Consider the following 13,209-nt stretch of genomic DNA (forward strand, 5'->3'; position numbering starts at 1 on the left):
AGAGCAATGCAACAAAAACTCTAATTTTCAAGCAATACCCCAGTAATAATAATACCTAAACCCACACCAACAGCTCGTTCGCTTACTTCGAGATGTGTGATGATTGAAATTGAAACTGCTGCCTACTCCCTGAATATTTCGGCAAATAATTACCTGACCATTTGGGGAAACTCCTTTTATTCCAGATTGTTAGATGATCCTCTATTGGCCATGTCTGGATGAAAGCACTACCATTGATTCATAGTGAGGCTTTTGACATAATGTCCACTGTACACACCCTTTACAGTCACCACTCTGGCTCCAATTAAAAGGATCTCGCCAAGTAACTGAAACCATTTACATAATAAGTAAATAAGGTGTCCAGTCAAATATTAAATTTCTTTAATATGCTATTACAAATGATGTAAGAGGTTTAGAAATACTATTACTTAGATACACATCTTAAATCCAGGGTTTGTTGGATCCATTTATACTTCCACGCATACAGGTGTCCTTTTCTTCTTTTTTCCTGCCTGATTGTACTATGTATGTTCAGATACTTTTTTTTCAATGATGCTTCAGTATTCTAACCAAAGCAGAGCAGTAAAACAGGTATGAGGCATTAATTTAGAAAAGCATCTTCAAAAGGTTTTAACTTTTGCATTGAAAAGTTGGCCGTCAATTTTCCCTTATATAAATACAATGTTTTTGTGATATTTTAGGATTATTCATGAAGACGGCTACTCAGAGGATGAGTGTAAGCAGTACCGAGCTGTTGTTTACAGTAATACCATCCAGTCGATTATGGCCATTGTCAAAGCCATGGCCAGCCTCAAGATAGACTACAGTGACCCTGCCAGAGCGGTAAGACACACAAAACTAATATTTTTAAATATTGTATATATGCACCTAATTTATTTGAATCTTAAATTAAGTTATTGTTAAGGCGAAAATAGCTGATAAAGATGTTCCTTTTGCCTCAGCAAAACCTATTTTATCCACACCTTTTTTTTTCTTTGTGTGGTTCAGACTTTAAAGCTCAGAATACGCTCACCCTTAACTGAATCCCTCTGTATTTAGCTCTATTTTCTAAACTCTCTCCATTCCAAACTTAGCTACAGCTGTGTTGCTTGGTTGGTTACACTGGAGCAAGGATTTTCCTCCATGACCTGGACCTACCCTTGTGAGATTTTGTGAGCAAAGATTATTTTAAGGCTGTGGCACCTCTGGGAAAGCAAGCAGGTCTATTTCTCACATCTTCCTGGCAACTCATGTCGAGTCGATAACACAGGGAAGCTGTTCTAGTAAAACAAATGTGGAATCATGCGGTTTTAGCATGCAACTGTTCACAGCAGCCTTTTTTTTCCAAATAGACATTGATGTGGTAAAAACTGGAACATGGTGTGATCCTTCTCTGATGTATCTCTGTAACCTGCAGGGAAACAATGTCTGCCTTACTGAATTCATCATCTCCTCCATCTTTAATCTCCTTTCTCTAAGAGCTGTAATTGACACGTTAGTTTGTGACTTAACATAACTATGTGAAGCAACTGCAGCAGCAGCAGCTTATGAGTCTTCTGGGGATTGGGTTTGTTCAGAAGTACTATCAGAAGCTGCCTGCAGCATCAGCAGATGGATTCATTTATAACCTGCTGAATTCGCCCAGCTGTAGTAGAAAACATAGTCACATTGTTAAATTTCCTCTTTTTCAATTAAGCTCATGGTAACCTTTCCCATATGTCTCTCACAGGCTCAAACTAAAACATAAAACTGATGTCACTCATTTTTCAAAATAAAAAGAGCTTTGATTTCATTTTTCTTTTTTTTGCACATCTGATGCAACAAATAATGAATCTCTTTACCCCCGTTTCACTTTTTTTTCTTTTTTTTTAATCTAAACATCTGAATAACTAAATCTAAACAGATCAGTGCTTTACACACAAAATAATTATATCAGCAAATAAGAGCTAAGAGATAATAATTAAACTTTATTGATCACACATTGGAGAAACTTACTTCTGCATTTAACCCATCGCCTTGGGGAGCAGTGGGCTGCTTACATGGGGCGGCCAGGGCGCAATTAGGGTTTAAGGGTCTTGCTCAGAGACCCAAAGTTTCAGTGTTTGGTGAGGTTTGAGGACCAAAATGCAGAGGCACAGGCACATGAAAACTGGTAACAGAGGCAGGAATCCAAAAATCCAACTTCCCTATGAGGAACTGCACAGGGAGAGCATTTATGGACAAAGGGAGGACTAACGAGCTGATTGGGAACAGGTGTGAACAGAGGCTTCTAGGAAAAGAGCTAAGGAAAAGGAAACCAACACAAGAGGGCAACAGAGGGAAACAAAGAAAAGCCTAAGAAGTCAAATTCTTCAAAAAACACAACAAAATAGGAATTAAACCAATAAAACTAGAAAACAAAGAAACATGAATTAACATGAAACTGAAAACTTAACAGAACGAAGACCATAACACAGAGTGGCAGTCCGTGGGAGTGGGTTTCAAACTTGCAACCTCAGGATTCCAAACTTTATGCCCTAACCACAAGGCCGCCACTCCCCCCGTAAACAGAGATGGCAAAAGTACTCACTTTTCGTACTTGAGTAAAAGTACAGATACTTGTGTTAAAAAATACTCTGGTAAAAGTGGAAGTACTGATTAAACTTCCTTACTCAAGTAAAAGTAACAAAGTACAGGCTTGTAAATTTACTTAAAGTATAAAAGTAAAAGTAGAAACCACTTTTTTCATGCCGTTGCCTACATTTTAAATGGATGTCTGCCAATAGGACTAGATCTCCGTTGTGTTCATTTTCAATCATCTCGTCGTCCATGCTACTATGCTAACGCCACCGCCACCAAGCTGCAATGATTTGCCACGAATGAATACCTCTGAATCTGTCGATTCATCTTGTAGTGGTGCGTCAAATGCAACGTAGATTCCCATCCAATTAGACTGAATTTGGTATTGATGACGTGAAAAATAATAACGGTAACTCCATTGAAATGATTCAAAACTAAAGTAACGAGCCAATTTTTAAAAATGTAAGGAGTAGAAAGTACAGATATTTGTGTAAAAATGTAAGGAGTAGAAGTAAAAAGTCGCCATAAAAATAAGTAGTAAAGTAAAGTAAAAATATCAGAAAAATCTACTTGAGTACAGTAACGAAGTATTTGTACTTCGTTACTTGCCATCTCTGCCCGTAAATGATATTGTGAATGAAAGATGTATTATGATGAATGTTAAAAGGAAGCACATGTTTTTAGATTTGATCTAATTTAAAAAGGAAAATAAATACTAAGTTCAAAGAGCATTTTTAAAATGTTAAAAAGGAAAGTAGCTCAGAATTTATTAGGAAAAGGCTGCTGTGGTTTGGGCTTTTTAACTAAAGTAGCCTTTTCCCTTGTCATTTCACTACTTTTCTAATACATTCAGTCTCATGTTCAGCTGAACCACTGAACCACCATTCTCCCATCAGCAGAGACTACAGCGATCCAATTTGATCCCGTTTTAATCTGAGGTATTGTATCCCTCAGAATAGATTTATCGGCCCCGGTGTCACACAAGAATTTTACTTTTACTCCTTGAATGTTTAAATGCCAGTATGGTTTTTCTGATGTGTTTAAAAAAGAAAGGAAAATTTGCTGTAGGTCCAGGACCTCCACTGGGTCCACAATTAACTGCAATTTTTGCTGGGATCTGGACATTCTCGAGCAAAGTGGCCCTCCTTATCACAATTATAGCACCTATTATGCTTTCTACGTGACCCCTTGTTTTTCCCCTGCGACCACAGGCCCCTCCCTTGAGCCCGATTATGGTCCAAACTACGCACAATCCACTTATTTAATCCCTCTTTTTTTTTTTTCCCTGTATGTAGCTTGCATGACTAAAATAATTTTCTGGTGAATTATTAATTATTTTTTTTTTGGTTCCGAACCTAATAGTTTTGGAGACCCTGCAGGCGCATTAGGAAGGCTGTCAACTGGATCAATGCTGCAGTCACCGATCCACGGACAGACCCCCCCAATGCTGCAAATTCAAGTTGTCTGCCTCTAAACTGTGTTTCATTATTTTTTGGATGCACAAACAACTTAAAAGACCCACAAACATAACTTTATGTTAATAATAACATATCTACTTTGCGCATGTATTATACCAACACCTCGCCATTTGGAGCTCATTTATTTATTTATTTATATATATATTTATTTATTTATTTATTTATCTATGTTTTGCACTAGTGCTTGTTTCTAGCCAGCACATAACATTTCTCCATGGATCTACTTCCACACACCATCTATTTCATACTCTTAACTTCCACTTCTACAAGTATTTTAAATTACTTGGATCAATCTGACACAAACTTTCCATACCCCTTATGATCTTCCCTATACTCTTCCCTGAACCCATCCTTTTTCATTCTTTTACCTCCCTGGCTCACTTTAATTCTATTATTTTATCATTCAGTTCTTATTATTTTATCTTGGAATAGAGGCGTCCCTCAAAACCATATTTTTTTTCAAACTATATATTCAAGTGTTCATTTTTTGTTGGATCCTGCGCTTCTACAAACTTCTAATCATAGATTTTAAATTATCCCTAAATTTATTTTGACCTTTACCCATTTTAAAGAATTTAGTCCAGTACAAACACCTAGGGTATTCTATGCACTTGATGTTTATTCAGCAGGACAGCACCCAAAAACTGTTGTGGTAATTTCTGCTTCTACTTTTTCAGGTGAGAAATTCTTGCCTCTGCATCCACAAGAGCTGTACTGTATTAACCCCTGCTGTTTTAGCATGAAACAACAGAACCTGAAAGGTTCGATTTTTTTCCTCACACACTCTCACACAGTCACACCTATTTTAAGGCCTATTATATTTTATTATTTTAACCAACATAGACAAAAAACACCTATCGTTATGTGTACACTTTTGAGTCTCCAACTCCAGGCCCTCGCACGCACCGGATACCCAGATGCCGAATCTGTCAAATATCACTGCTGCGGCAGCTGCAAACCTTACTATCTTGAGAACAACACAGAGTCCCATACTCTAACGCACAGAATACCCAGATGCCATATCCGTCAAAAAGACTTGGTCTCGTCAAATATTCTTGCGATTACAGCTGTAACTTAAATGGTCCTAGACCAACTTTTGATCAAAAGCTTCAGGCCTACCCTTTGTCGTGTAGAATCAGTTCCTCTGGAGTCGTCACCAAGATAACCAGGGCAGGGTTGGACCAAACTGGCCCCGTCCGGCGAAGGGAGGACGGCTGTCGACAGATTCTTGGCCTTGGTCCCACACGATCCTGGACAATTGGATCTTGACTCCCGGGTTTCGGCACCAAAATGTCGGGTTCATAAAATGTAGGTTTTTGCAAAAGAAGAACTGAAATCCACAATTGTGAATACAATTTCTGCACAAAGGAGAGACAGTTGAACCCCAGACTCAAACACACTGTCTCCCACTGGACCTCCTCCGCAGAGCGTTTATTAACAGAACATGACTCATGGTTACAAACAGAGTATTGTTCTGACAGAACAATTGATCAGTTCATGAAGACAGAATGCTCCTGAAGTTTTTTTTTTGTTAAAAGGCATACAGAAAAAAGTTTGTTATTTTTTTGTTATTAAACTATTTCAGACAATCCAGTAAAGTTACAGATTTGATAGATAGAAACATTATGTGTAATTAATTATTTGTATAAATGCTTATATCTGAATAGGGGTATGAAGAAGTGAAACTGAATTAATCATACCCCTTCCATCTCCTATTTTCCTAAATACCAATAATCTTCAAGATTTCTACTTTACTTATGATTCCATACAGCTCTGAAGACCAGTAAGTGAGCAAATCAATTTAATTATGTGCATAAAAACAAAAATAAACACATTAACATGTGCCTACATCCATCTTCATTCTCATAATTATTACCTATAGCCTACATTACCATAACCCTTGCAAAAACTTTGCACAGACACTAAGAGTCCCTGCTAATGGTCTCTGTCCTCAGCCTGAGCCTTTTCCATAAACAGTATCATAATTGGACATTGCTTTAATTCAACAGTGTTCCATGTTTTCACAATATTTTTTGAATTGCACATTCTTTTCATGGTTATTCGAGGACAGGAAATGTATACTGTCGTTGCAAATATATCCTCCCTCTCTCTTAAAAGGACGTTTTCATTTTCTGTCTGGTAGCTATTTTTTTCTACCTTTATACATTCCTTGTAAAGTTTAAAATTTCACAAGATCAAAGAATTTAAATGATTTAAAATGTTTGGCTACCTTTTTATGCTAATCTGTGGAGTTTGTTACACTTCTTGCAATGCTGTTCTGTTGTTAACAGACAGGTTTTGTGATGGTGGTGCAGTTTCTAGCACTGTTGCCTTCCAGCAAAAAGGTTCTGGGTTTTATTCCCAGCACAGGATCTTTCTGAATGGAGTTTGCATGTTTTCCTTGTGCATACGGAGCTTCTCACTAGGTACTCTGGCTTCCTCCCACAGTCCAAAAACATGACTGTTAGGTTAATTGGTTACCATTGGTTGGTTCGACTTGATAGATTGGCTATTTGGGAATCCTTCTGGACCTGGCAATTTAACTCGTGCTTCCAAAGCTGAGTTTCTGTCTGCTGCTGGAGAGGTAGCACATGTGTTTACCTGCCTGCAAGTGGTCAGACTGATTCGATAAGAGCATCCGGAGGGTGTGGGGGTTTACATTTTCACAGTGCTTTTCTCACATATTTGTGCAACAATGTGAGGAAGGAGATAAATGTGGTAAACACTGTTTCCATGGCTGTTACGCTCATTAAAAGTCAGTGTTGACTATGCACCCATAAAAAAATGTAGGGGGTACAAATTTGAGCATAGCAGCCGTCTACACTAAAATACATTTGCCAGAGTATTTTAATGGACAAAGACATTTACTGATTCTTTATATAAACATTTTATGACCTTATATTGTGGGGAGTATAAGGTCAATCTACCAGAAATATGTCTCTTTGTGGGGAACTATAGGAATGGTTCTCTTCTTAGGTTGAGTGTTAGGTTTTGCACTCAAGTGTGTACTCAGTTTAAGTTAGGTTTGGGGTTAAGTACTAGGTAGTAACTAGTTACATTTACTCAGTTACATTTCTTAATAAACTTTAAAATAAAAACTGCTAGGAGTAATTTTACAGTATTATACTTTTTACCATTGCTTAAGTAAAGATATGATAAAGTAGCACTACTTTTCCCTAAGTAAAGCTTTTGGTTACTCTACCCACCTTTGCATAACAGTAAGTGATCGATTAGGGTCTGGTTTAGGCCACAAAAATGTAAACGCTTTTGCAAATCCTGCTAAATACCCTTTTGAGGATAGTGGAGCACAGCGTGTGTGCGTATGTGTGTGTGTGTGTGTGTGTGTGTGTGTGTGTGTCTGTGATACTTTCCTTTTTCTCCCAAACCTATCTGTTAAAAGGCTGTGTGTACGTGATGGCACTCTCACACTCCTACGCACACCAATTAGCACGTTAGCCTGCCTGCACTTGGATACATCAGCTCTGGTGAGAAGTGCACAAGCACAAGCAAACTAACAACAGGCTTTGCCAGTTAAAACAAACCCAAAAATGTCTGAGAAATGCATTTTTACACTGTCCTTTACCAAATTTGGTTTGATTATGTAGTTCAGGTGAAGAAGCATGGAAAGTTCAAATATATGCAATCCTTTACAACAGTAGTAACAGTATTAGTAGTAGTAGAGGCAGTATGCATTAGGCCTACTCTGGTTGTTAAAGTTGAATACTTTGATGCCAACCACTAATGGTGTATGTGACTAGGCATCACCACAACAAGCTATATAATTAGTAAGGGTTAATTATATAGTTACCAGATTCATGATAAATCCGACGGTTTTCCTGGAGATGACAAAGAAGGCAATTAAATGCAATAAAAAGATCTGTGTAACAATATCTGTATATTTAACAAGAACTACTAACATAACAAGCTTCTATGGCTATAGCATAGCTGTAAATATAGTTATAATTTTCTCTCTCTCTGACATTTCTTGCTCATTTGAATTTAACGTGCGATACACTCCTGTTCTTAATTTGCACAAAATGGTTCAAGTATCCAAAGCTTAAGAATATACTTCCACTTTGTTTAACAGCACAGGACATTTATATGGTGCAAATTCCCTCTTTATTAGACAATCAAAGATTTAATGTTTAGCTCAGTGAAAAAGGTCTCTAGATTGTATAAAAAAAGAAATAAATATTTATGGCATCAAGTTTTTATTTCTTCTTAAGTTTCATCTTCACACGAGTAACTGATTTGTTTTATTTTTTTTATTTTTATTTTTTTTACATATTATACATACTAGGTAATATTTCCTCTTGTTTGGAAGCTAAAAAAAGGATATTTATTCTGAACAAATATTGTTCCTATTAGCAGCCCAGTTTCGAAATGTCATTGCCTCTCCTGCAGGATGATGCCCAGCAGCTCTTTGCACTGGCTGCAGCTGCAGAGGAGCAAGGCATTCTTCCTGAGGACTTGGCCAACGTGATAAGGCGATTGTGGGCCGATAGCGGCATACAGAGTTGCTTTACAAGGTCACGTGAATACCAGCTCAACGACTCGGCAGCCTAGTAAGTATGGATTTGTGTTTCCTTTTTAAAGTGTAGTATCAAATAAATTCACAGTGTTGCCTCCCATCTGATTGTTCTGATGGGTGTTAGCTGCCACTATATGCATCAAAACCTGTGCCTTGTGCTTCTGGAGAGGTTTTGTATAAACTCTCATTTTACAATACACCTGTATAATGATAGTAATGAAAATGCCCTGATGATATTTTATGCCTGCAATGGATTTATTGTTTTATTGAAAATTTTAATGTCTGTTTTATAAATGGCTGTTCAAAAGTGCTGCCTCAGAGGAGGTGTTTTGCCTGGCATTGTGATGGATTCCATTTGCAGCCTTGCTAATATAAGCTGCTGTGAAAACCTCTCAGAGGGAGTAAAGCAGAAGGAGAAAAATGGCCATTAACTTCCATTTAGCCATTATTTTTTCCTCTATGGACTTTAATATTGAAAAGAGATAAAAAGATAAAGAGGTCTTTCTTAAAGGGTTAGAAAAAATGATGTTTTCTTAAAGAGTCATAGTTTCTATTCTCTACATTACATGTTTCAGACCTTGACATCTCATTAAATATTAAGCTGTAAGGCAGAAACAGGGAGATCAATGATGGAGATATTCATTTCTTTTTTAAAAGTGCAGGATGGCTGGACACCTAGTGCTTCTAGTTGGTTTAGAAGATGATGCACAACTTGTGCAAGTGGGTCAGACAGTGTGTGTGGGAAAAATACTTCTATGGTCCCTGCTAACCAGCAATCTGTATAGTAGTCTGTGGTTTTTAACAAGCAACAGAGGATCCCCAAATGATGTTGATTATTGAATGGATTATAATGAAATTCATTCTAAACATGGCAGATGTTTTTTTCATGCTGTAAGTGATCACAATTTTGCATCTTTTGAAGGTATCACACAGACACTTCCAGTTTTGATGTCTGCTGCCCTATTTTCTACAAGCAGTAAAACTACACCTTTACTTGGATTTTAAAATGGAAGGAATGTTAAAATAATTGGCAAAATGAACAACAAAAAAGCCTGTATTATGAAGATAATTTTTACTTCAAGAACATCAGATGCAGTTTGCACAGTTTTCCAGATTTAGGATGCTACAAATATGTGCATATCATCTCATTCATATTGTTGATCAGTATGCCTAATGTTGCCAATGAAAGTTAATGATTTTTTTGTGTGCAAAACCTCTTCGTGTACAAACAAATTGCAAAGTGACAGAGTAGCGCATGAAAACCATTAGCAGCAACATTCAGCTGCATAGAAGGCTGCACAATCAATCCTGCCTACTCAGCGCTACACTCAGACTAAACACAAAACTTTCCCTGCAAAATATATATGCATAAGTGAGGACTTTTAATACTTAGAGACTGCTCTAAGATAGATGAACACAGACATTTAATATTGATTATTCTGCTAATTGCAGTAGTCATGCGCTTTATTTGCATGAATTACACCACATGTGGAAGAGTGATAACGTCTGCATGTTCATGTTTTTTTTTCAAAACAGTTTTTAAAAAGTAAAATCTGTGAAGATGACAAGCAAGTATAAAGATGGAGTGCTGATCTGATCGACCACTTAGTGTAATAGTCTAACCTGAAAAATACATATTTCTCAGGTTAGACTGCAACTAGAGACAGGTGGAGATATTGGCCAATCAATAATTTTGTCCAATACATGCTTTGTCTTGTATCGGTATCAGCTGATAGGTGTTTGGCCGATTCATTAGTGCATTCAGGAGCCATGCTATTAAATCAAGTGAAGCACATAGGTCACTCCCTTCAACTGCTATTTATTGTTAATTTTTTGTTTGATTTGTTAATAATTATTGAATATCTGTTTTTATCATTCACTGTCATTGTGTTATTTTTATCATGGAGGAATGGAGAAAGAAAAAGCAATGTGGGCTTCAAGGATCAGCACAGCAATTATCGGCAGCACATATTGGGGATCGGTTTGGCTAATGTTGAAATATTGTATATTGGCATCGCCCTCCAAAAGCTTGCACTGGTTGATGTCTAAGGGAAACTGCACAGTCATTAGTACTCAGGCACTCAAATGTGTTTTCACTCAGTTAGAGCTGCTTAGTGAAATGTAGAGTGCTTTGTGTTGCAGCTTAATGTACCTTTAATATACCTTACCCTACATATTTTTTATTTGTTTGCTGGTTTTGTCTTTCATTGTGATTTTTCTCTCTGTCTCATGGAATAGAGATCATGTTGAACTTATGATCACAGTTTTTGTCTGATAGTTACCTAAATGATTTGGAGAGGATAGCAAAAGCAGATTACATCCCCTCCCAGCAGGATGTTCTACGTACTCGGGTTAAGACGACTGGCATCGTTGAGACTCACTTCACCTTCAAGGAACTGCACTTCAAGTAAGATCATCATACAGTCACCTCATTGGAACAAAAAGGCAGACAAAATCAGTAATATTATTCTACTTATAAGAATGTAAAAGTAGATTAACACATTTAGGAAATCTTGTAGCTGAGAGGTAAGTTGCAGCCAAGTGCTTTAGATCAAATGCACCTGATTTATTCATCATTATCAAGTCCTTCAACCATAGTGAGAAACTTTATTCTTATTCCCTTCAGAAAGTATTCATACCCTATGATTTGTTTAAACATCTTTTAACACTATGACCACATGGTGAAATGTGTGGTCATAATACTTAAGTTTAATGTAAAAAATCAGCACAAAGATGTCCATAATTGTGAAAAGATAATTTTATGTAGATTTGTCTTCACCCCACGTTTTGTATCAGTTACCGGTACAGTCTTTTGGGGTATATGTCCACCTGACTTAGAGGCTTATATGTTTATGGCAGACTAAGTGTGCATTTAGGTAGTTTCGTTTTTTTCAATGGAAACCAATAATTGGAATCAGAATTACTGTATTAATCCCTCGCGGGAAATTATTTCCTTGTAGTTTTTTTTGCAACCATTTACAGAAGAGAGAAAATTTAGATTGTAATTACAATACAGCAAAATAAAACATACCGTATTTTCACGACCATAAGGCGCACCGGACTAAAAGGCGCACTCTCAGTTATGTGTCCCATTTCTGTATTTAACACACACATAAGGCGCACCGGACTATAGGGCGCATTTTTTATATACAGGTACATGTCCTCTACTACCTTTAAATACCTCTATTGCGTATTTAAAAATACAGCGGGGGCAAAACTGAGTATGACTGTGCTTTATTCATGTATTTATTACAAAGTATTAATCAAACCTGGCAGCTGGCCGTGAGACAGACACGCATGGAGTTGCATATTAACAGCGATGGTGAGGGGTGGAAAAAAAAAACACCTGGTCTCCTTACATTCAGCCACTCTTTCATCATCTCCTCAATGAGGTGGTCTCAAAAGTCGCAGTTACAACACACATAAGGCGCACCGCACCATAGGGCGCACCGCACATTTTGAGGGAAAAAAAAGACGTTTAAGTGCGCCTTATAGTCGTGAAAATACGGTAATAAGACAGAATAAAATAAGTAAAAATACTAAAATTACAACCCAGTTTTATGGACACAGACAGGAATGACTTCCTGTGGCACTCTTTGGTGCAGCGTGATGAAATGAGTCTCTGACTGCAAGTGCTTCTTCAACAAAAATATCATTATTTTAATTTTTCATTGAAGGTATTGGATCTTATCAAAAAACCCGCCCTCTCCACTTAAAAAAAAATGCATTTTAAATATGCAATGCAATTTCAAAATGCACAACCCTGTACCCGCTCCCGAGAGGGAACACCTATTAAACTATTAAACAATTTTTTCACTATGTCAGACTCACCACCGTTAAGTGAAAATGGGGATGAGCACATAGGACTGCTTTACATAAACATATCACCAAAATGATTGACAATTAGGAGGACCACTTATTTTGATGATCCACCAGGAAAAAGAAAATCCTCCACTATACCTTTAAGCCAAAAGGTCTGAACATCCCCTGATGTTGATAACATACAACAAATATTTCAGGATCAGATCCTTTTTCCCCCTTACAGAATAATTAAATCAAAAGTGAGCTCTCATAAAAAAAACCCAAACAAACTCCTAAATTGAGCATCTCTGAGTAAATACATTTTCTTAAATGGGTCTGATCATGCACAATACTATAAATATCAAGGAATCAGACACAAGAAACATACATTTATCTTAAAATAAAACTATTTATATGCCAAGCTTTCATCCTAATGGTGTTTACTCAATCAAGTTTTTTAGTATCAGTATCAGTGTTTTCTCACACTGGCACTTCCATCCTCTCCCTGTAAAATCAAAATGCTTTTTGCAGCTTTTGCTCCAGTTTCAGGGAAGAGTGATCTTTAAATTGTATTTTGAACACTGCTCATGTCTTATTTCTCTGGGCTTCTGATATTGCTTTGTGCTTTTTCAGGCTTCATCTTAAACTTGTCTGCCATTTGATATAATATATATGTTATGTTATCAACTATTGCACTCCCTTGTTCACATGCATGTGAAATATTAATGCCAGCGTATCACTTCAACATCTTCCTAACTCCATTAAGAGTTTGTTTTACTGATAGCATGACGCTGACTTTATTGTAGAAAATAAAATCTTGATGGGTTTTGTATTCTTACA

At 37.0% G+C, this 13,209-nt stretch overlaps 1 protein-coding gene across 1 annotated transcript in view; it reads left to right on the forward strand.

Moving 5' to 3' along the window:
* Window positions 1-13,209, forward strand: part of gnai2b (guanine nucleotide binding protein (G protein), alpha inhibiting activity polypeptide 2b) — a 55,796-nt gene that overhangs the window by 35,460 nt on the left and 7,127 nt on the right. Inside the window, exons 3-5 of the mRNA XM_038273010.1 lie at window positions 702-843; window positions 8,442-8,602; window positions 10,847-10,975. Coding sequence (XP_038128938.1) covers window positions 702-843; window positions 8,442-8,602; window positions 10,847-10,975 — 432 coding nt within the window. The remainder of the gene's footprint in view (window positions 1-701; window positions 844-8,441; window positions 8,603-10,846; window positions 10,976-13,209) is intronic.

The sequence above is a fragment of the Cyprinodon tularosa genome, unplaced genomic scaffold (assembly GCF_016077235.1).
Source record: "Cyprinodon tularosa strain WSP-4 unplaced genomic scaffold, ASM1607723v1 ctg85, whole genome shotgun sequence".
Classification (NCBI taxonomy): domain Eukaryota; kingdom Metazoa; phylum Chordata; class Actinopteri; order Cyprinodontiformes; family Cyprinodontidae; genus Cyprinodon; species Cyprinodon tularosa.